This window comes from Phocoena sinus, chromosome 17 (genome assembly GCF_008692025.1).
Source record: "Phocoena sinus isolate mPhoSin1 chromosome 17, mPhoSin1.pri, whole genome shotgun sequence".
NCBI lineage: Eukaryota > Metazoa > Chordata > Mammalia > Artiodactyla > Phocoenidae > Phocoena > Phocoena sinus.
Genome location: NC_045779.1, coordinates 49,593,702 through 49,617,471, shown reverse-complemented (window position 1 = coordinate 49,617,471; position 23,770 = coordinate 49,593,702). Strand labels below are relative to the sequence as shown.

The 23,770-nt window shown below is 33.9% G+C and overlaps 1 protein-coding gene across 16 annotated transcripts in view; it reads right to left on the bottom strand.

Annotated features, from left to right (window-relative positions):
* OXR1 (oxidation resistance 1) overlaps nucleotides 1-23,770 on the bottom strand; it is a 457,600-nt gene that overhangs the window by 17,426 nt on the left and 416,404 nt on the right. For 8 of the 16 annotated variants that reach the window (XM_032610521.1, XM_032610523.1, XM_032610520.1 and 5 more), the window contains one exon: nucleotides 698-778. The exons of 6 other annotated variants lie outside the window; for them this stretch is intronic. In XM_032610521.1, coding sequence (XP_032466412.1) covers nucleotides 698-778 — 81 coding nt within the window. Of the gene's footprint in view, nucleotides 1-697; nucleotides 779-18,864; nucleotides 19,077-23,770 lie in introns of those variants that run through there. 2 more of the 16 variants (XM_032610535.1, XM_032610534.1) reach the window with 2 other exon arrangements.

Sequence of the window (23,770 nt, the reverse complement as noted above, 5' to 3'; positions counted from 1 at the left end):
TGAAAGGTTAAAAAATATCCAAGGCAGCATGAGAAGCATTAAAAGAAAAGAAAAAAATTCAGGAGTTCTAGCAAAGCCATGAAAGCATATCTCATTAAGAAGAGGAAAACACACAATAATACACAAAGCTGAAAAATGAGGTCAAATATATAGTTCTTATTCCTGAAAAATCACAAAGATTATTTCACAGAATTTTAAACAATTTATCTAGCTGAAGTGCCTAATCTATACTATTCCAAAGTATTTCTAATACCAACCAGGAAAACCTAAGGAGAAAAACAATTCATCTCATTATGATATTTGATGTAGGGTTGATACAACTGAAATAGCCTTAAAGAAGAGAACCTTGCTATCCGTTAAATTTTTAAACATTTTCCCATAGTACATCTTTCGGATTCTATTTAGTAAAGATTCTACCTCGAACCCAAGACATTCTTCCAATGTAAAATGAAAACTCCTCATCAATCTAAGAAATACAGTACTGAGAACAGTTCTAAAATAACAGAAAATTCCTCTGAACATTTTTCAAATGAAAAGATGCCAGAAAAGACAGTCCTACAGCTCTTCAAGGCAATACTGGGTATTTTAGTGCTGCAGTCAAAATGAATCCTTCAAAAAAGAGATTTGCCCTGACAAAAGACACTGAAAACAGGGAATATTCAATCTCTGGAGGGGTTTAAACTACTGAAGGGGGCACCTGGAGACGTCTGCAGAGTGTGCGCAGTTCTTCAGTATTTAGAGCATCGATCCTGCGGTGATACTCAGCCACTGACACTACCTGAATATGGAGACAGGAAGACAATAATTCCACTGACAGTTGAGAAAAACAGCCAAAACAAAACAAAAATTGGAGAAATTTAAATGGGAAAGAGAACTGTAATCAGGATTTCTCTCCCCACTCCATGCTGAAAATCCAAGAGATTTATATATTAAACTACGGTGAAATACACATGAATGAATTTAACTTATTAACTACTACATCCAACTAACTACTAGTACACAACTTAAGGTTTATTTATAACTACTAGTACACAACTTAAGGTTCATATAGACAGAATATGACTGAATAAATAGAATTACAGTCCTTTATAAAAGAAACACTATATAAAACATAACATGCTTTGCTAATATCAAAGATAACATCTAAAATCTAACTGTCTTGCAGTTTACAAAGAAAATGGTAGTTTCAACTCTCCCCTTCAAATCAGTTTTAACTCAAACGTTACATCCTAATGGCAATGCTGGAAAAATTTCTTCTAGGCAAAGGTAACAAACATACCCGTGCTATATGATCTGTATCAGAACAGAGAAGTGGGGGAGCAAGAAAAAGATATGAACTACATTTTAAAACCTAAGACAGTAAGAAAAATAAGCTCCAGAAATAGAAAATTAGATTTTTAAAAGCATATCTAATAGCATTCTCAGGCATGTCCACTTAGTCTTTCTAAATGATCCTGAACTGAAAGTTATTGCCTTTCCTCTACAGTAATTCTTTGTAGTTGGTACTGTAGCAGTTATTTGTGACTAAAATGTAATGACTTTCCTACATTCTAAATTTCTAAGGGAAATTCTATATCTTCTGTAATTGTCTAGACCAGTCTCTTGCACAGTGCTGAATTTGAAAGCCATGTCTGACAGATAAATATTATTATAAAAAGCCCACGAAAACAGACAAGTTTCCTCAGACTGACACAACAGCTACAGCTTTTTCAGATCATGACATAATTCCCAAAACAGTAAGCATAATATAGTGAACTCTGGCGGTGCTATAAATGTGTGCTGAATTCTCCTGACCTATGACAAATTCCTCTTGTGATCAATCAATTATGTGTAGAGGTTCTGGCCACAAAATGCAGTTAAACCAACTGACCCATAAAAGGTTTAGATTTTTAAACTAACCTAGGTTTTAAAAGGTTCTTGTTCCAGTCAACTAAAACGAATTAGCTACTTCTATGAAGAGCTGTAAAGTTGTTGAAAGCAATGAAAGCAATGAAAGACATGAGAATAGAAAAAAGGAAAAGAAACTGAACAGACTTTCCATTCTGGCCATTATTATTAGATTGACTTTTGAAAAGCAAGAATGCTTGCAATATGATAGCTGACTCTCTACTTACAAAGAAACCCAAAGTAGTTATGATTTCAAGCTCTGGGGAATCAGATGGACCTAGGTTTTCCCCCTTCCTTATCTATTTCTCCATAAAACAGTGGAAATAATAATAGTACATATTAAATAGGGTTTTTGTGTAAATAAAATGAAGAAATGAAATGCACATTAAGGATTGAGTATAGTGCCCACCACAGACTAAATAGTGGTTAACACTACTTTTACTTAATTTTACATCAATTACCCTAAGGACTAAAGGATAATGTTGAAGAGTGTCCATATTTATTTTTGGTTTTTATTTTTGATATTAAAGTATTTCAGTTTTAAGAACTCAACTATTTTATATATTTTGTCTATTTTGAAAGTTTAATTTAAAAATATTAAAGGTTTTTCAATTAAGAACAGAATTTTCAATAAAGATGAAAGAAAAATTAGGTACTAAAAGTAAAAAAAATCACAGCTTGCTTTTCTAAGACCAGCAAAAGAAATCTCTACAAAATATTTAATGACCAGTTATACCTTTCTTCCTTCTTCCTATGGCATTCAGTCTAATCGAGAGTGTCCTACACAAGAATTTTCAAATTATATGACTTGACTATTCCTCTGCATTCTTTCTATTCCTCTACTCAACACTGATCTTACACTGAAAGCTCTTCCTTTTACCATATAAAACACAGTTCCCGGATGAAAGTAAAATTGAATTTGCTCACAAAACGGCTCAGTATCAACATCACTCAGAGTAGGAATCATCAGTTAGGGAACCATGAACTGGCATCGTAAGTATAAGCTATAACATCTGGTAGTCATAGTTTCTTTAATGTCACAAATCTACTTTCCTCATTCATTTTTTTTTTTTTTTGAACTGTATTCCTTTCTGGAACTTATAAACTCACCGCTTCCTTACCTTTAAATATTTACTCATGCTGTGATGAATGATAATATACAATATTGTCAAAAGAGTAGGTGAACTAAGAAAGAAAAAGGATTTGAAATCAAATGACTATGATCTGGGGGTGGCCTCAGCCTGCAGCAGCTTCAAGCAGGATTTCGGTTCCCCGGCCAGAGACTTAAGCCAGGCCTCGGCAGTGAGAGCGCTGAATCCTAGCCACTAGACCACCAGGGACAGTGGCCAGCGACAAGGTCCCTGGCTTGTCAGCTTTGTAGAAATGAATTCCAAGAGATGAAAAGTAGTGAAAAAAGTAAAGCATTTATTAGGAGGAAAAAGGGTACGTATGAATAGACTCACATGGGCAGACTCAGAGAGTCGAGAGTTGTGTGCTCGTAGTAGTTTACCTCACTTGTATGGGACATTTCTTCTGGGTTCCCTTTGGCCAATTATCTTGCTTTGCCTGGTTCTGGGTCTGTAAATGGTTTATCTCAGGGTCCTCCCACGTGTGCATGTGCATCTCTTAGCCAAGATGGAATTCTAGAGAAGAGGCCTATGGGTAGGTTGACATCACTTACTATGGGGTGACGCCTCCTCCCTTTTTGACCTCTGTGGAGCCTTTCTGCGCATGTGTAGTGGGAAAGGTCTCCTTGACTCTGAGAACGAGAAATATGTGGTCCCTTTATCTTTCATCTGGGCAGGTCTTAGCTTCTCCTTCCTCCTGCTATTGTATTCATCTTGGAGAATCTGTCCACAGGGGATAAACTCCAGCTGCTCAGCCTGGGGCCCATCTATCTCCTGCCTCAACTAGAGAAATATACTTCCTCCTCTCAAAATAAATGAATAAAGAGAGATAGATTCCTCGTATATATGGTGGATCTAGAATTAGTCTCAAATTAATTTTTAACCCCTTGGTAAATCATACGCCATGTACAGAATGTATTACTTTACCCAAAAGATTAAACCTAAGTGGAAAATGGACAGATTGCTACAAAATGTCCTGTATCACACTCCCAATTATTAAAGGTACACAGTTGAGGAAATCAAGACCTTCTAGCTAAAACTGTATTCACTGTCTGGCTAAAAAGTCATTTCCTGAGGAGCAAAGTAGTTTGCCTATACCGCTAAATCCCATCTGCAGAAACTAAGTACTATGAACTACCCTCTGCAGAATTAAGTGCTACTCTCTAGTCTCTTCAGTTTTTGACAAAGGACTCTCACAAAGTGAGAGCATTTATTTTCAACAAATTACAAATGTGAAGGCAGAATTAAATCTACCCATCTCTACTACAAAGAGACTAATAACAACAACAACCAGAACAGAAGCTGAAAATAGAGGAAATGTATAGTTGCTGCAAATCCCATGAATAAGAACATGCTGTCCTAGAAAGAAAAGAGCTTCAGTCTAACATTGGTCTGACAGTCCTCCTTGCAGGATACTCCAGTATTTCCTCCTGAGATTACACCATAAACAAGCCAAAAACCTCCTTTCCTCCAACTGCCTTGCAGACTAAAAAAGATATCTGTGAATGTGCAATTTTTATTTCTCACTTATGCCTTACTGTTATTCCTTAGTAAAGGAAGATGGGGTAGAAAGAAAAATGTTACTTAACAATGCCATTTATATTTACTTTGGAATCCAAAAATATTTTTAAAAAGGAGGAAATTAAAGTTGAGCTGTTGTAGCTAACAAAAAAGGGCATACAACAGCATCCTGAACTTACGTAACATTCTGTTCTGTATTTCATAATGTATGACAAAGTCTTATCACAAAATAAGACCTGGATTATGTTAAAACTTTACTCCTTTTTGCCTTAAATTAAAACTACTGTTTTCAAAATACACTTCCGTGACTTAAATAAAATATAAAAGGAGCAAATAGAGAATCATAAATTAGGAAACTACAAAGTAGAATTATGAGGGAAAAAAGGATTAAATCCAGAATGAATAAAAAACAGAACACATTACTGAAGTTTTGATTTGAAGAAATCTTTTATATTTAAAATTACATCCTGTTAAGTATATCTGCAGATGACTCACATAGAATTTCATAAGAAGGCAGATATATTCACTGTTCTTTTAGTCAAAAAAAAAAAAAAAAAAACCTGTTAACTAGTCAAAACCATTCAATTACAATATGTGTATATTATACTAGCCTCATGGAACAATAAATGTAAGAAGTGACTCTCACAAAAAGGGAATAATCTTGTTTTCCCCACAGCATATCAGGGGAAAATAACACTCATTACATAATCTTGAGATATATTAATTCACTATTATAGTTGGAGACTTCAAAACTCCTCTATCAGTAATTTGCAAATCTGACAGAAAATCAGTAAGGACATAGCTGAACTGAACAGTATTCTCAATTAGTTGGATCTAATTGACATGTATAGAATACTCTACCCAACAACAGCTGAATACATATTCTTCTCAAGCTCACATGGAACATTCACTCAGACAGAACACATTCTGGAACATTAAACATACCTTAACAAATATAAATCGTAAAGTATGCTCTCAGACCACAATGAAATTAAACTAGAAATCAGTAACAGAGAAATAGTGCGAAAATCCCAAATTACTTTAGAACAACACACTGCTAATTAACACATAATCATTAAAGTCTTGGGAGAAATTTAAAATATTCTGAACTAAATAAAAATATAACTTACCAAAATTTTGGGATACAGTGAAAGCAGGACTTAAGAGGAAAATTTATAGCACTGAATGCATATGTAAGAAAAGAGAAAGATCTAAAATCAATAATCTCAGCTTCCATTTTAGGAAACTAGAAAAAGAAGAGTTAATTAAGTCTGAAGTCGAAGAAAAGAAATAATAGAAAAAAATCAGAGTAGAAATCAGTGAAACAGAAAACAGAAAATCAATAGAGAAAACTCAACAAAACCAAAAACCAGTTCTTTGGAAAGATCAATAAAATTGATAAACCTCTAGCCAGGCTAACTAAAATAAGAAAAAGAACACACAAATAAATTATATCATAAATGAAGACAGGCCATCATTATTGATAATAAAGGAAAATAAAGGAATATTATAAACAACTCTATACCTACGAATTTGAAAACCTAGATGAAACGGACCAATTCCTTGAAAGACACAAACCACTAAACTCACACAGAAGAAACAAATCATCTGAACAGCCCTATATCTACTAAATAAATTGAATTAGTAATTAATAGCCTTGCAAAACAGAAAGTACCAGGCCCAGTTCTAGCCAACTAAAATGAATTAGCTACCAGTAAACATCAAGGTAACTCTATGAAAAGCTATGCAAAATTGCTGAGCACTATGACAGACATGATCATAGAAAAAAGAAAAAACTGAACAGATTTTCATTCTGGCCAATATAATTAATTATATTGACTTTTGCAAAGCAAAAATGCATACACCACGGCAGCTGATTTTGTACTTACAAAGAAACCCAAAGTGGTATGATCTCTAGCTCTGGAGCATCTTCAGTGAATCCAGATAGATTCACTAGTGAATTCAATTAAACATTTAAGGAAGAAATTATACTAAATCTCTACAATCTCTTCCAGAAAAACAGAAGCAGAGAAAATACTTCCCAATTCATTCTATGAGGCCAGCACTACCCTAATAAAAAATAAACAAAGACATTGTAAGAAAGACAAACTACAGACCAATATCTCTCATGAACATACATGCAAAAAAACCTCAACAAAATATTACCAAATTGAATCCAACAATGTATAAAAAAGATATCTATATAGTGACCAAGTGGGATTTAATTCCAGGTATGCAAGGGATATGCAAGGTATTTCAACATTTGAAAATCAACTGATATAATCTATTACACATAAATAGATACGGAAAAAGCATTAGTCAAAATCTACCATTCATTATAAAAACTCCTGGCAACCTAGAAATAGAGGGTAACTCCTGCAACTTGATAAAGAACATCTAACGAAAAAAATCCTTCAACTAACATCATACATAATGGTGAAAAATGAAATACTTTCCCACTCCTATTCAACATTGTACTGGAAGACCTAGCTAATGCAGTAAAACAAGAAAAGGAAATAAAAGGTATACAGATTGGAAAGGATGGAATAAAACTCTTAGCAGATGACATAATTGTTTATAAAGAAAATTCTAAAGAATCATCCAAAAACTACTGGAATTAATAAGCAATCATAGTAGGCTTGCAGGATGTAAGGTTATATACAAAAGTCAACTGCTTTTCTATATATCAGCAATGAGTAATTGGAATCTGAAATGTACAACCATACTATTTATATTAGTACAGAAAAAAATGAAATACATGAAGTACAAAATTTTGAAGAAAGAAATCAAAGAAGATTTAAATAAATGAAGAGATATTCCATGTTCATATATATGGAAAGGAAGACAATACTGTCAAGATATCAGTTTTTCCCAACTTGGTCTATAGACTCAACATGATTCCAATAAAAATCCCACCAAGTTACTTTGTGGATATAGGCAAACTGATTATTTAAAGTTTATGTAGAAAGATCCCAATGCCAACACAGTAATGAAGGAAAAGAACAAAACTGAATGACTGACACTATTCAACTTCAAGACTTACTATAAAGTAATCAAGATTGTGATACTGGCAAAAGAACAAACAGATCAGTGGAATGGAAGAGAGCACCTACACATAGACTCACACAAGTACAGTCAACTGATTTTTGACAAAGAAGCAAAGATAATGCAATGAAGAATGGATGGTCTTCTACCAAACAGTGGTGGAACAACTGGACAACCACAGACAAAAAAGTTAATCTAGACAAAGTCCTTATACTTTTCACAAAAATTAACTCAAAATGGATCATCAACCTAAATGTAAAATGCAAAAGTATAAAACAACTAGAAGCTAATACAGAAAAAAATCTAGGTGAACATGGGTTTGAAGATGCATTTTTAGATAGAACACCAAAAGCATGATCCATAAAAAAAACTAGTAAGTTGGATTTCATTATAATTAAAAACGTCTGCTCTGTAACAGACACTGTCAAGAGAATAAAAAAATAATCCACGGACTGGGAGAAAATCTTTGCAAAATACATTGCTGATAAATATCTTATCCAAAATATACAAAGAACTTTTAAAAAATAACAAGATAACAAACAAAACATGAACTAAAGATCTGGACATGTAAGAATATGAAAAGATGCTCTATGTCATATGTCATCAGAAAAATGCAAATTAAAATAACAATGGGATACCACTACGCACCTATTTAGAATGAAAGCACTGACAATATTAAATGCTGGTGAGGATGCAGAGCAGCAGGAACTCTCATTCATTGCTGGTAGAGCACAAAATGGTACAGTCACTTTGGAAAACAGTTTGGCAGTTTCTGTTACAAAACTGAACATACTCTTATTATACAATCCAGCAGTCACACTCCTTGGTATTTACCTAAATGAGCTGAAAACTTAGGTCCACATAAAATCTGCACATGAATGTCTATAACAACCTTTTATTTAGTATAAGTGTCAAAACTTGGAAGTAACCAAAATGTCCTTCTATAGGTGAACAGATAAACTGTGGTACACTGAGAAAATGGAATATTAAATGTCAGCACTAAAAAGAAATGAGCTATAAAGCCATGAAAAGACAGGGAGGAACCTTAAATGCATTTTACTAACTGAAAGAAGTCAATATGAAAAAGCTACATATGATACGATTCCAAGTAGATGATACTCTGGAAAAGGCAAGACTATAGAAAGATTAAAAACATCAGTGGTTCTCAAGTGGAGGGAAGGAGGGATGAACAGATGGAGCACAGGGCATTTTGAAGGCAGTGAGACTACACTGTATCATCCTGTAATGGCAGATACATGTCATTCCACAGAATGTGTAACACAAAGAATGAACCCTAATGTAAACTACAGACTTTGGGTGATAATAATATGTATTAGCTCATAAATTATAACATGTACCACATTAATACAAGATGTAAATAACAGGGGTACTGTGTTTGGAGAGAAAGGGGTATATGGGAGCTCTCTGTACTTCCCATTCAATTTTTCTGTAAATCTAAAATCTAAAATCTCTAAAAAATAAAATCTATTAATTAAAGAAAAACAGGGAAAAAAACCAGGCAAACACAAAATTCAGGGAGGTAGTTACCAATTTGGAGTTGACATGAGATGAGACAGAGAAAGAACACATAGGATGATGCACTTTCACTGGTAACGTTCTAGTTCTTAAGTTGGGTAGTGAATGAGTGAGTGTGATCACAAATACTCATTTTATCATTATGTCTCACAACTTACATATGTAATAAATATGCTTTTCAACTACTAAGTCAAATAAATAAAGAAAAAATATTCTACACCGAATATATGTGTATACGTCCTCTTTTCAATTATGTTGTGACATAATTAGTAAGATGTTTTATACAATAAGGCATAAACACTAGTTAAAAAACTTCCCATGAATATGTACTATAGGTAGGCAACATAGTATAGTAGGTTTAGCTGTAGAACTCTGTCTTAATTCTGATTCTGTTTAATAGTCGTTCCTACATATGCCTGAGAGATTGCTTCCAGAAACCTTCACAGAAACCAAAACCCATGGATGCTCAGGTCCCTTATAGAAAACAGCACAGTATTTGCATATAATCTATGCATATCCTCTCCTTAAATCATCTATATATTACTTATAATACCTAATACAATGTAAATGCTATGTAAATAGTGGTCAGCATTGTGGCAACTTCAAGTTTTGCTTTTTGGAACTTCCTGGGATTGTTTTTCCAAATATTGTTAATCTGTGGTTGGTTGAATCTGCAAACGCAGAACCATCGAATGCAGAACTGGTGGATAAGGAAGTCTGATTATATTAGTTTTGTGAACTTGAGCAACCGTACTTAATCTCTCAATTTCTGGTCTTTCAAATGGAAATAATAATCATATCTTAGGTACCTTATGAGGAATAAATAATAGTATGTGTAAGATACATATAAAGTAGAAAATGATACAGCAAATGTACAAAATAAATGTTAATCCCCTTCTCCTAGTTATAGTCTGAAGATTTTGAGAGCACGTATGGCAAAAAATTTAAGGGCACAGCTTACAGCCAGAATAGAATGCCTGGATTCAAACCACAGCTCTGACCTTTATTGGTCAGAGTATGGCTGTTATATGCCTCTGTTTTGTAAAATGAAGGTGAAAGCAGCAATATTTCACAGGTTGAGGATTAAGTAAAAAACTCATGGTAAGTGTATAGTGTTAGTATAAGTAATTATTAATATTTTAATCAGTATTATAATCATTAGCTGAGGTCCCTGGAAAGAGTTTTACATTTAAATTTGTTCTTAAAATTCTACCTGTGAGCTAATTTCTATACAGATGTAAGTAATTCATCATGTCATGTGTTTTCAAATATAAAGACCTAAAATACACAAAAAAAATTCATCTTGTCATATATTAGGGCCTAAAAACAACAAAAAAAGGAAAAGATGAGAAAATTCAGTGAAGTACTGATAGAAAAAAATGATGTTATTTAATATTTTGTGACTTTAATCTGATTAAACTTATACCCTTATAAAATGAGCTTATAACCTTCACATGAATTACAATTTATTGACAGACACTAAAAAGGCAGGATATAGTATATGGGTATATCAAATATATAAACAGTTTCAAGTAAATGATTAGAGATTAAAGTTTAGGTTATTTATCAGAATAAACTCTAAAACAGCCTTTAAAAATAAAGAAAACATAGCAAGATGGCTGAGCAGAAAGACCCTGAGTACATGAGCACACCAAAATTACAACTATTTACAGAACAACTATCAGTGAAACAGACCAGAACCTATCAGAAAAGATCTTTTACAGCTATAGATATAATGAAGATGGGCAGCAGGGGTGGAGTCATGGTACAGTCAAGACCATACCCCTGGTAGGTGAACCAGAAACAGAAGAATAATTATTGCAGAAGTTCTCCCCAAGGAGTCTGAGCCCCACGTCAGGCTCCCAAACTCAGGGGTCCTGTGCTGGAAAGACAAGCCCCCAGAATGTTTGACTTTGAAGGCAAGTGGGGCTTCCTTTTGGAAGACCCAGAGGGTTGTAGGAAATAGAGACTTCACTCTTAAGAGGGCGTACACACTCTGGGACTGGGGACAGAAGCAGTAATTTGAAAGGAGCCTGAGTTAGGCCTGCCTGTTGATCTTGGAGAGTCTCCTGGAGAGGCAGGAGGCAAAAGGAGCTTACCCTGGGGACACATACACTGGCAGAAGCCATCTTTGGGAGCTTGTTCTACCATGGGGACATTGATGCTGGCAAGTACCATTTGGAATCTTCCCATTACCTTACTAGCACCTGAACCCAGCCCTGCCCACCAACCTACAGGCACCAGTACCAGGTGCCTCAGGCCAAGCAACTAACTGAGCAGGGACACAGCGCCACCCAACAGCAGACAGGCTGCCTTAAGAACCCCTGAGCTCACAGCCTCCCCTGTACATTGCCCAGCCTACCAGAGGGCCCACCAACCAGTACACAGGCACTAGACCTTAGACCAAGGGAATGATCATGATATGATCAAAGAACTCAGGAGAAAAACAGATTAACAGAGTGAGAAATCTTAAGTGTTTAACAAAGAGTTAGAAAATATAAAAGAACAACCAAACAGAGGTGAAGAATCCAGAAAGTAAAATGAAAAATACACTAGAAGGAATCGACATTCGACTAAATGATACAGAGGAATGGATAAGCGAGCTGGAAGACAGAGTAGTGGAAATCACAGAAGTGGAACAGAAAAAAAGAGAAAGGATAAAAAGAAATGAGGACACTAAGTGACCTCTAGGACAACATCAAGTGTGCTAACGTTCGCATTCTAGGAGTCACAGAAGAAGAGAGAAAGGGGCAGAGAAAATACCTGAAGACATCATCACTGAAGACTTCCCTAACCTAGGAAAGGGAACAGACATCCAGGTCTAGGACACACAGAGTTCCAAACATGATCAACCCAAAGAGGACCACAGCAAGACATACTGTAATTAAAATGGCAAAAATTTTAAATAAAGAGAATATTAAAGGCAGCAAGGTAAAAGCAATAACTTATATACAAGGAACTCCCGTAAGACTATGAGCTGAATTTTTAGTAGAAACATTGCAGGATAGAAGGAAGTAGCACAATATATTTTAAATGATGAAAGGGAAAAACGTACAACTGAGAATACTTTACCTGGCAAGGCTCTCAATCAGATTTGATGGAGACATTAGAAGTTTTACAGACAAAACGTAAAAGTGTTCACCAAATCAGCTTTACAAGAAATGTTAAATGGGCTTCTCTAAGTGAAAAAGAAAAGGCCACAACTGGAAACATGAAAATTACTAAACAAAAAAGCTCATTGGTAAAGGCAAATAGGTAGTAAATCAACTGCATAAAAGCTAGTAGGAAGGTTAAAAGACAAAAGTAATAAAACCATCTACATCCATGATAAACACTTAAGGGATACTCAAAAGAAAAGTGTTAATGTCAAAAACAGTAAACGTGAAGAGAGAAGAGTAAAAATGCAGGGTTGTTGAAATGCATTTGAAATTAAGAGAACAGCAATTTAAAATAATCACATACATATATAGATTGCTTGCTCGCTATGTGTGTGTGTGTGTGTGTATAAAAACCTCATGGTAGGTTTTTATACAACCACAAACCAAAAATCTGTAACAGATACACAAAAATGAGAAGGGCATCTGCATGTAACACTAAAGATAGTTATCAAATCACAAGGGAAGAGAACAAAAGAAAGGAACAAAAAAGAACTGCAAAAACAATTAACAAAATGGCAATAAGTACATACAGATCAATAATTACTTTAAATGTAAATGGACTAAATGCTCCAATCGAAAGTCATGGAGTGGTTGAATGCATACAAAAACAAGACCTGTATATATGCTGTCTTAAGAAGTCAGACACACACAGACTGAAAATGAGGAGATAGAAAAACATATGCCATGCAAAAGGAAATCAAAAGAAAGTCAGGGTAGCACTACTTCTATCAGACAAAATACTTTAAAACAAGGCTGTTACAAGACACAAAGAAGGGCCTTACATAATGATAAACGGATCAATCCAGGAAGAAGATATAGCAACTGTAAATATATATGCACCCAACATAGGACCACCTAACACAGAAAATATTAACAGAAATAAAGAAAGAAACTGACAGTAACACAATAATAGCAGAGGCCATTAACACCCCACTTACATCATCCCGACAGAATATCAATAAGGAAACACCGGCCTTAAATGACACATTAGACCAGATGAAGTTAATAGATATATATGGAATACTGCATCCAAAAGCAGCAGAGTATACATTCTTTTCAAGTGCAAATGAAACATTTTCCAAGATACATCACATGCTAGGCCACAAAACAAGCCTCAGTAAATTTAAGAAAATTGAAATCATATCACGCATCTAATCTGACCAGAGTGATATGAGACTAGAAATCGACTACAAGAAAAAAAGCTGCAAAAAAATACAAATATATGGAGGCTAAACAATATCCTACTAAACAAACAATGGATCACTGAAGAAATCAAAAAATACCTGGAGACAGATGAATATGAATCACAATGATCCAAAATCAAAAAGCAAAAGCAGTTAAAAGAGGGAAGTATATAGCGATACAAGCTTACCTCAGGAAACAAGAAAAATCTCCAATAATCAACCTAACCTTACACCTAAAAGAACTAGAAAAAGAATAAACAAAACACAAAGTTAGTAGAAGGAAAGAAATCATAAAGATAGAAGCAGAAATAAATGAAATGGAGACTAAAAAAAAAAAAAATAGAAAAGATTAGTGAAACTAAGAGATAAACTAAAAGATAAACAAAATTGATGAACCTTTAGCCTGACTCATCAAGAAAAAAAGAGAGTAGGCCCAATTCAATAAAATCAGAAATGAAAAAGGAAGAGAAATCATAACAGATTACTGTGGACAGTTATATGACAATAAAATGGACAACCTAGAAGAAATGGACAAATTCCTACAAATGTACAATCTCCCAAGCATAAACTGGGAAGAAAGAGAAAATGTGAACAGACCAAATACCAGTAATGAAACTGAGTTAGTAATAAAAGTTCCCATCAAACAAAAGTCTAGGACCAGACGGCTTAATAGGTGAATTGTACCAAACATTTAGCAAAGAGTTAACACCTATTCTTCTCAAAGTATTCCAAAACACTGCAGAGAAAAGAACACTTCTGAATTCATTCTATGAGGCCAGCATTACCCAGATACTGAAACCAAAGCTATCACACACACAAAAAATTATAGGTCAGTATCAATGATAAACATAGGTACAAAAATCCTCAACAAAATATTAGAAAACCGAACCCAACGAAACATTAAAAGGATCATACACCATGAGTAAGTGGGATTTATCCCAGGGATGAAAGGATGGCTCAATATCTGCAAATCAATCAGTGTGATATACCGCATTAACAAATTGAAGAATAAAAACCATATGATCATTTTGATAGATGCAGAAAAAGCTTTTGACAAAATTCAACAACCATTTATGATAAAAACATTCCAGACAGTGGGTATAGAGGGAACATACCTCAACATAATAAAGGCCATGTACGAGAAGCTCACAGCTAATATTATACTCAATGGTGAAAAGCTGAAAGCACTTCCTCTAAGATAAGGAATAAGACAAGGATGCCCAATCTTGCCACTTTTATTGAACACAGTACTGGAAATCTTAACTACAGCAATTAAACAAGGGGAAAAACAAAGAGATACAAATTGGAAAGGAAGAAGTAAAACTGTCACTATTTGCAGATGGTATGATACTATACATAGAAAATCCTTAAGATGCCACCAAAAGACTACTATAGATCATCAATGAATTTGGTAAAGCTGCAGGATACTAAATTAATATACAGCAATCTATTTCATTTCTATACACCAACAACAAGCTAACAGAAAGAGAAATTAAGGAAACAATCTCATTTACCATCACATCAAAAATAATACTTAGGAATAACCTTACCTAAGGAGGTAATGGTCCTATACTTGAAAAACTGTAGTGCACTGATGAAAGAAATTGAAGATGACACAAACAGATGGAAAGATACACTGTGTTCATGGATTGAAAGAATTAATATTGTTAAAATGACTATACTACCCAAGGCAATCTACAGATTCAATGCAATTCCTATCAAAATTCCAATGGCATTTTTCAGAGAACTAGAACAAATATTTTAAAAATTTGTATGGAAACACCAAAGACCCCAAATAGCCAAAACAATCTTGAGAAAGAAGAACAAAGTTGGCGGTGTCACACTCCCTGACTTCAGATTATACTAAAAAGCTACAGTAATCAATACAGTATGGTAGTGGCACAAAAACAGACACATAGATCAATGGAACAGAACAGAGAACCCAAATATTAACCCACATATGGTCAATTTATCTATGACAAAGAAGGCAAGAATGTACAATGGGGAATAGACAGTCTCTTCAATAAATGGTACTGGGAAAACTAGATATCTGCATGTAAAAAATGAAATTAGAACATTTTCTCACACCATATACAAAAATTAACTCAAAATGGATTAAAGAACTAAATGTAAGACCAGAAACCATAAAATTACTAGAAGAAAACTACTAGGCAGAACACTATTTGACATGAATCTTAGAATTATTTTTTTGGATCCATCTCCTCAGGCAAAGGAAACAAAAGCAAAAATAAACACACAGGACCTAACTAAATTTAAAGCTTTGGCACAGCAGAGGAAACCACTGACAAAACGAAGACAGCCTACTGAATGGGAGAAAACACTTGCAAATAATATGACTGATAAGTGGTTAATACCCAAAATACATGAACAGCTCATAGAGCTCAGTATCAAAAAACCCAATTAAAATATGGACAGAAGTCCAGAATAGACATTTTTCCACAGAAGACCTAGAGATGGCCAACAGGCACATGAGAAGATGCTCAACATTGCTAATCATCAGGGAAATGCAAGTCAAAACCACAATGAGGTATCACCTCACACCTGTCAAAATGGGTATCGTCAAAAAGAACACAAATTAACAAATGCTGGCGAGGATGTGGAGAAAAGGGAACCCTGGCACACTTTTGGTGGGAATATAAATTGGTGTAGCCATTGTGGAAAACAGAATGAAGGTTCCTCAGAGAACTAAAAAGAACTGCAATTCTATTCCTGGGTATATACCCAAAGAAAACAAAAACACTTAGAAAAGATATATGCACTCCAATTTTCCTAACAGCATTATTTACAATTATTTACAATTTAGCCAAGATATGGAAGTTACCTAAGTGTCCATCAACAGATGAATGCCTAAAAATGTGGTGTATATACAACAGACTACTACTCAGTAGTAGTAAAAACAAAATTTTTTTAAAAAATTAAAAAAACAAAAACCAAAAAAACAAAACCAAATTTTGCCATTTGCAACAACATGGATGAACCTAGAGGGTATTATGCTTAGAGACAAACGAGTACTGTATGTTATCACTTATAGGTGGAATCTAAAAAATTAGTGAATATAATAAAAAAGAAACAGACTCACAGATATAGAGAACAAACTAATGGTTATCAGTGGAAAGAGGTGATACAGGGGTAGGGGTTTAGGATGCAGAAACTACTATGTATAAAATAAATAGGCTACAAGTATATATTGTACAGCACAGGGAACATAGCCAGTATTTTATAATAATTATCAATGGATTATAATCTACAAAAATTTTGAATCACTATGTTGTACACCTGAAAATAATATACTGTAAATCAACTATACCTCAATAAAAAACGTATAAGGAAAAGATAAAGTTAAGCATGTTTCATCAACATGGTTCTCACCCAAGCTAACTGGCAAAGGTTTAACTTTATTCCATATATTTTGGAGCATATTCTAACTATTAGTCCTATTATCTTTGAGACTTTAATTCATTTACAAAATGCAAATAATCTATCTCTGGTTAACACACAGTTACTAAGCATTTAGAAAACTGTCCTAGTTTACATAAATATATGGCCATATCAATACTAGCTACAAGACTATTTATTACTTAAGTAATACCATTCTACTAATCAGTTGAGTAAAGTTATGAAGAACTGTAAGAAGTTACAAAATACGAAGTCCAAAAATGAGAAATTTTATTTGTTCTAAAATATTTGTTATACTCCTCGAAAAATTATTTTTTATTTTCAGTTTTAAAGTGGAAGAGCTCCCTCTCTGGCAGAATCTTAGAGGAAGTTTCAATCTACAAAACAAGTAAAAGAACTGCTATCATTTTAATTCGTATTTCCTTAAGTCTTTCTCCTACCCTACAGCTTCTAGGATTTCTACTCCAAAGCAAGGAAAACAGCTAGAAAACTGGGACTTGCGCTTGTCTACACACCAAGACACATCATAATGTATTGTACCATTTTATAAAACTCTCAAAGACATCCTGGCGAGGTAATGAATATGCTAGGGTCTAGCTGTCTCTGTGCTCCATGACAACTTAGTTCAGTAAACCACTCGATATGAATTTTCACCTTTAAAATGGGAAGTAATACTACTGACTTTGCAAGGTTATTGTGAAGGTTAAGTGAAACAACATATATAAACTCTATGTGCAGAGCTGAGGACCAGCGAGAAGCACACTCTCATATCTGAAAAAATAACGTAACAGCTTCCTATGAGGTTAAAAAGGAACTGGTGACTGTAAGTGTGTGATGTACATTATAATGACCTATAAAGTTCAAAATATCCACATTTTGCCTGTATTTGTAACAAATTAAACTATATTACAGTATTAGCAAACTAATGATAAATGTTAATTCAAACTGCAAATCAAAAAAATACATGCATAGCATCACTGTTCTTGGTTTAAAAAAAAAAAAAGCTATGCTAATTGGCTAATCGGATAACCTGATCAGAATTTTAACAAATTCAATCATTTCAGATGCCTAAACCACTCTGTGCTGATGTTTCATAAACAAAAACTTGAAATCATTCAACTTAAAAATAAAAAGACATAAAAAAGTACTCTCGAGCCAAATTACACCACCACCAATGGAAATCATTTTGATATTTTTACATGTTTAACATTTAAGGGTGGCAAGCTGCTTTGGGGGCATCTTCCAAAGTCACTCCCGGTTCTAAGTATATGTCTAGTCTCATTTAAATCATCTATAATCTCAGTAAAAATAAAATTAATATTCATAAGGCAAGATATAATCTTAAATTACCAAAGAAAAAACAACTGGCAATACATTTTCTAACAAATAATGCATACATACTTATACTGAAAAATATCTAGGATTCTTAAAATTAGTAAGGTTGAGTCAGATATTTCTTTATTAGAGTATCATTTATCATCACAGAGTACCATTATCATTTTGTATTAGGCAACAATGCTTGAAACTTTTTGGATAGCTTGAGAAAGACTTTTCTTGGATTGCTAAAATAATAGTCTTAAAACACAAAATTATATTTAGTCTGGGATCCAGTCAATAAAAATTAAAGTTAATTCACTAAGATAGTTCTACTAAATTTATTTTTAAGCAAAACAAAAATTCCAAATATTTTCCTACAAAGTTAAATTAAAAATTAAGGCAGTAATAAAGGTTTGATAACTTCCTGTTGATGTAGAACAGGAAAACCAAAACACTTCCACAAACCAAAATTACAGTCCCTTATTCATTTCCATTTTGAAGATATTTATGATTAGCAGAAATAGCTTAAATTAAGGTACACTTTTATAATCATACAATTTTGTATTCTATAAATATTCTCTATACTTAAACTTTTAAATTATACAATTTTTCAGAATGTCACCATACAAAGACTAATAAATATAGAAACTGAAATCATCGACTAAGATTTACCAGAGTATATTTTTGATTAATTGGTTGATGCCTTCTCCCCTTTTTCCCATACCAGAGACGAGACATTTCCTTTCCAGGGCAAATTAAGTTACATCAAATCTCCTAAGAACTGTTTTAAAAAGCATTCTTCCTCTGTCAAAAATACATTTCTAGCACAAGAGCCCTACTACAGTGACAAAACAGTTTGCTGGAGACAAAGATTTGATTGACAAGACAGAGAGCTAATCACTAAGTAGTATCCATTGCAAAGATAGTCCTGAGTGGAGACTGTAAAGCTGGGGAGGGAAGAGAGGATTTCCCATGTTTAAGTTTGGTTGCACTGTACCCAAATGTGCAGAGAAAGGATTCAAAAGCTTAAAGATACAGAGCATGTATTTCCAAATACCAGTACACTAAGAAATATACTAAAAATAACCCAGTCATAAAAAAGTAATCAGTACAGTTTCCAGAGTCCCTCCCAAAGTACACAAATGATTTGAATTAACATTTTACAATTTGCTCATACAGTCATAAAATTCTGTTCCTCATTTACATCTAAGAGTCCTATACATTTCATCTTACATGTATTTTTTAAGCAGTAAAACATCCTTTGAGGACCCTTCAATCCTCAAACTTTTAGAATGACTATGTAAAAATGAAGCCAATCTACTACAAATAAATCCTATACAGATATTCAGTGTGATCTGAAAATTCCTTTTAGTATTAACACAGTCCATTTTTAAACTGCATTTTCTAACATCTAGTTTCTTGAAAAAGTACTTATATTTACTATGCCTATGTATACTTCACTAACCAGGGGTATCCTGAATATAAGTGAATTTTTAAGTTTAAATATTATTATGACTATAAACTATAATCACCTAGATTACCTCAATTTTAACTAGAATATCAATGCCATATGATATACTGAATATTTCTTCCATTTTAAGCTAAGACTGCTCCTCCCCCTTTACCTTGTTGTGTGTACACACAAAGCTGTGCACACAATGCCACCCTTCACACACACACAGCTACCTTTCTAGTATACACAATGCTGCACCATACCCACACCCCCCCATCTCCTTCCTGCACATTCCAGCACGTGCATGCACAAGACACAGCACACCCCCTGATGAATATCCACCCTGCCATGCCACTCATACCAGTCACCTCCCTAACTCCCCCACCAGCTCCACCACACTTACCTTAAGATCGCTCTCCCACAGTCCCTTGTAGGCACGCTATACCCATCTCCACACCAGCTTTACAATACAGGGTTCAATTATATACATAGTGAACTGTGGTCGCCAACCCCCATCCCTGCACTCCCTCGGCACACACCAACAGCATTAGATAATTTGGTGGTAGTGGGGTGCTCTTCTGAAAACCTATCATTACTTCTAGCCGAATTTTCTAGAATTAGAAATATATGCATACCAAAATGTGGTTTAAATGAGATTTTAAAAAATATACACACATGCACCATGCAAAGGATAGCCTATTTCATTGGTTGTCTTACTCAGCATACATCTCCACACCTTCTTCCTAATACAGTTTTGATTTTGCTAAGGTATCTTTTCAGCCATGTGTTTCTGAGAAGGCTGGCTCCATGCCTAGACAGGATGGGTTCTTAAAGATCTAAACCAGTGGGTCTCAAATTCTAGCCTACAACAGAATCACTTGAACATTTGTTAAAACAGAATACTGGGCTCCAAAACCAGTTTCTGATAAGCTGACTGCAATGGTGCCTGAGAATGTGTATTTTTAAATTTTTTTTTTTTTTTTTTTTTTGGCTGCGCTGCAGCTTGTGGTATTTTAGTTCCCTGAGCAGGGATCGAACCTGGGCCCTGAGCAGAGAGTCCCAACCACTGGACCATCAGGGAATTCCCTGTACTTTCTAAACAAATTCAGAGATACTATTGCTGCTGGCTGTGGTCTAGGGACCACACTTTGAAAAACAACTAAACTACAATGAGATATCACTTCACACCGGTCAGAATGGCTATTATCAAAAAGACAAGATATAACAAGCATTGGCGAGAAAAAGGAGAAAAGGGAAACCCTTATGCACTATTGGTGGGATTGTAAATAGGTGTAGCTACCATGGAAAACAGTATATTTTTTGAGGTTCCCCCCAAAATTAAAAATAGAACTACCATATGATCTAGCAATTCCACTCCTGGGTATTTATCTGAAGAATGAAAACATAAATTTTAAAAGATACATGCACTGCCATGTTCAGTGCAGCATTATTTACAATAGCCAAGATATGGGAACAACTTAAGTGTCCATCAATGGATGAATGCATGAAGAAAATGTGGTATAGATACACAGTGGAATACTACGTAGGCAAAAAAACCAGAAAACAAAAACAGGAAAAGACTGAAATCTTGCCACCTGCGACAGCATGGATGGACCCTGAGTTCATTAGCTAAGTGAAATAAGTCAGACAGAGAAAGACAAATATCATATGACCTCATTTATATGTGGAATTTAAAACAACAACAGAAAATGAAGCTCATAGATACAGGAAACAGATTGGTGGTTGCCAGGGGGTTGGGGGGTGGCATTGGGGAGGGCAAAATGAGTGAAGGGGAGTTCAAAGGTACAAACCTCCAATTATAAAATAAGTCATGAGGATATAATATATAGCATGGTGAATATAATTAATAATACTGCATTATATATTTGAAAGTTGCTAAGAGAATAAATAGATCTTAAAAGTATCACAAAAAAGGTTAACTAGACTTACTGTGGTGATCATTTCACAGTATATACAAATCATAATGCTGTACATCTGAAACTAATATGTTATATGTTATTTATACCTCAATTGAAAAAGAAAAATCAACTGGTCTAAGCTATTTTAAGTGTGATTTTCTGTTTCTTGAAGCCAAATGCTTCCATTTAATAAATACAATACCTACCTAGCAGACATAAAATGAGCTCAGTAAATCTCCTTCTTGCCCTTTCTTTTTTCATAATACTCAGAAAACATAATGCTAGGTCATTTAAATTTGTCTAGACACCCCAGGGCTTGAAGCAGATGTCAATTTAGCATTAAAAATGTAAAATGACAGGCTATAAAATGAAGCACTTTTAAAAACATAACCAGCTTAAGGTTGAACATAATCTGTTCTCATAATTCACATATTCAACTTAATGTTTTTTCCTTTACTTTCTTTATCAGGGCTGAAATTACTGAATTACCTTATATCTGATATCCTCTAAGTTGGGAGCGGTCTACTAGAAGCAATAATACATTATCTACCCTACTCAATATTTAAAGTAATATTTTAATTTTTAAAATCATAAAATAGTCTGTCATTCATTCATCCCTTCTCACAATATCAATTAGACATTTTGTGCTTTAATAGACATTTTATAGTCTATAGCTTTTGGCTAGTAACTGAGATAGATTATTAATAGGGAAAGCAAAGCATTGGTTCAATACTTTCTTGAGGTAGTTAACATCAGTAATAGTCAAAACAGACCATAATGACTCCTGGGTGCTAAATGCTAATATGAAAAAACATAATAGCCTAGAACTAGAGACCTACTCTACAGCACAGTGCCTATAATAATACTGTACTATATACTTGAAAATTTGCTAAGAAGGTAAATCTTATGTTAAGTGTTCTTATTACAAAATAATAACTATAAAGAGGTGAGAAGAAACTTCTGGAGATGAATGTTTACGGCATAGACTGTGGTGATGGTTGCATGGATATACACTTGTCTCCAAACTCATCAAGTTGTATATATTAAATATGCACAGCTTTTTGTATATCAATCATACCTCAATAAAGAGGTTTAAAAAATACTCAATATAGAAATATTATATAAGACAATCTGTATTAACTCATAAATTCTAATTGTTTTTAATGCTTTTGATTTATGAATTTTTCATATTTACTAAATTTCTTTGGCATTATGATTTGTAATCCTATGTGATTAGATCAATGTAAAAAAAAGTATATTCTTCTTTAATTGCTTTTATCTGAGAAATGTGACCTCTACTTAGTGACTTAGAGATAGAGACTACTTTCATTTTGAACAAAATCAATTCTGTATGGATTTTTCAGGCTAGGCTAAGAGATGAGGAATTTTGTTTTATATATTGACTCAATTTTAATCTTGGCATTACTTGTGCTTTAATTTAAAAAACAAAACGAAACAAAAAAACAACCCATGTGTTTAAGAAAATGAACACCAGAATACTCATTGTTTGGCAGCTTAAGAAGTAAAACATTAATCAAACAATTGAAGCCTCCTGATACTGGTGCTTCTCAGAAGTTGCAGCAATACCAAACTGTTAGTCTTCTCTGAGAAACCTAATAAACAACCACGGCAATAACTCTACTTAATTAGTGACAACTAAGAAAACAGAACTGATTCCACATGATGATTACCACATCCTAGTGCAAAGCCAAATCAATAAGGATATAATATGATAAATTTTATAGCCTAAATTGCTAAGATTAGGTTAAATATATTAAATTTATATAACTAAAATGGAGAACATTAAAAATTAATGTCAAAATGGGAAGATCCTATAAATGAGTTACAAAATTATCTACGCCAGAAAGCAGATTCTAAAATACCTGGAGTAGCTACAAAACCTTTGTACAGGTTTATTTAATAAGCAGCCAATATATTTACACTTACACTTTCACTTCAATGAAAGCTTTGATTATTTGAGAAAATGTGAGTAATGTCAAGCACCTAAAAATGAACAAGTCATATCAGAAACCACTGAATGGAACATATTTTTATCAATACTTTGGCAAGTGTAAGAAGTAAGAAGTAAACCAGAGTAATCTTCTAATAACAATCATTGCTTTTAAAAATGAAAAGCACTAATACATTATATAATTTACTATGGGCATGTAATTTTAGTAAATCCATATTTTAAAATTTAATCAAC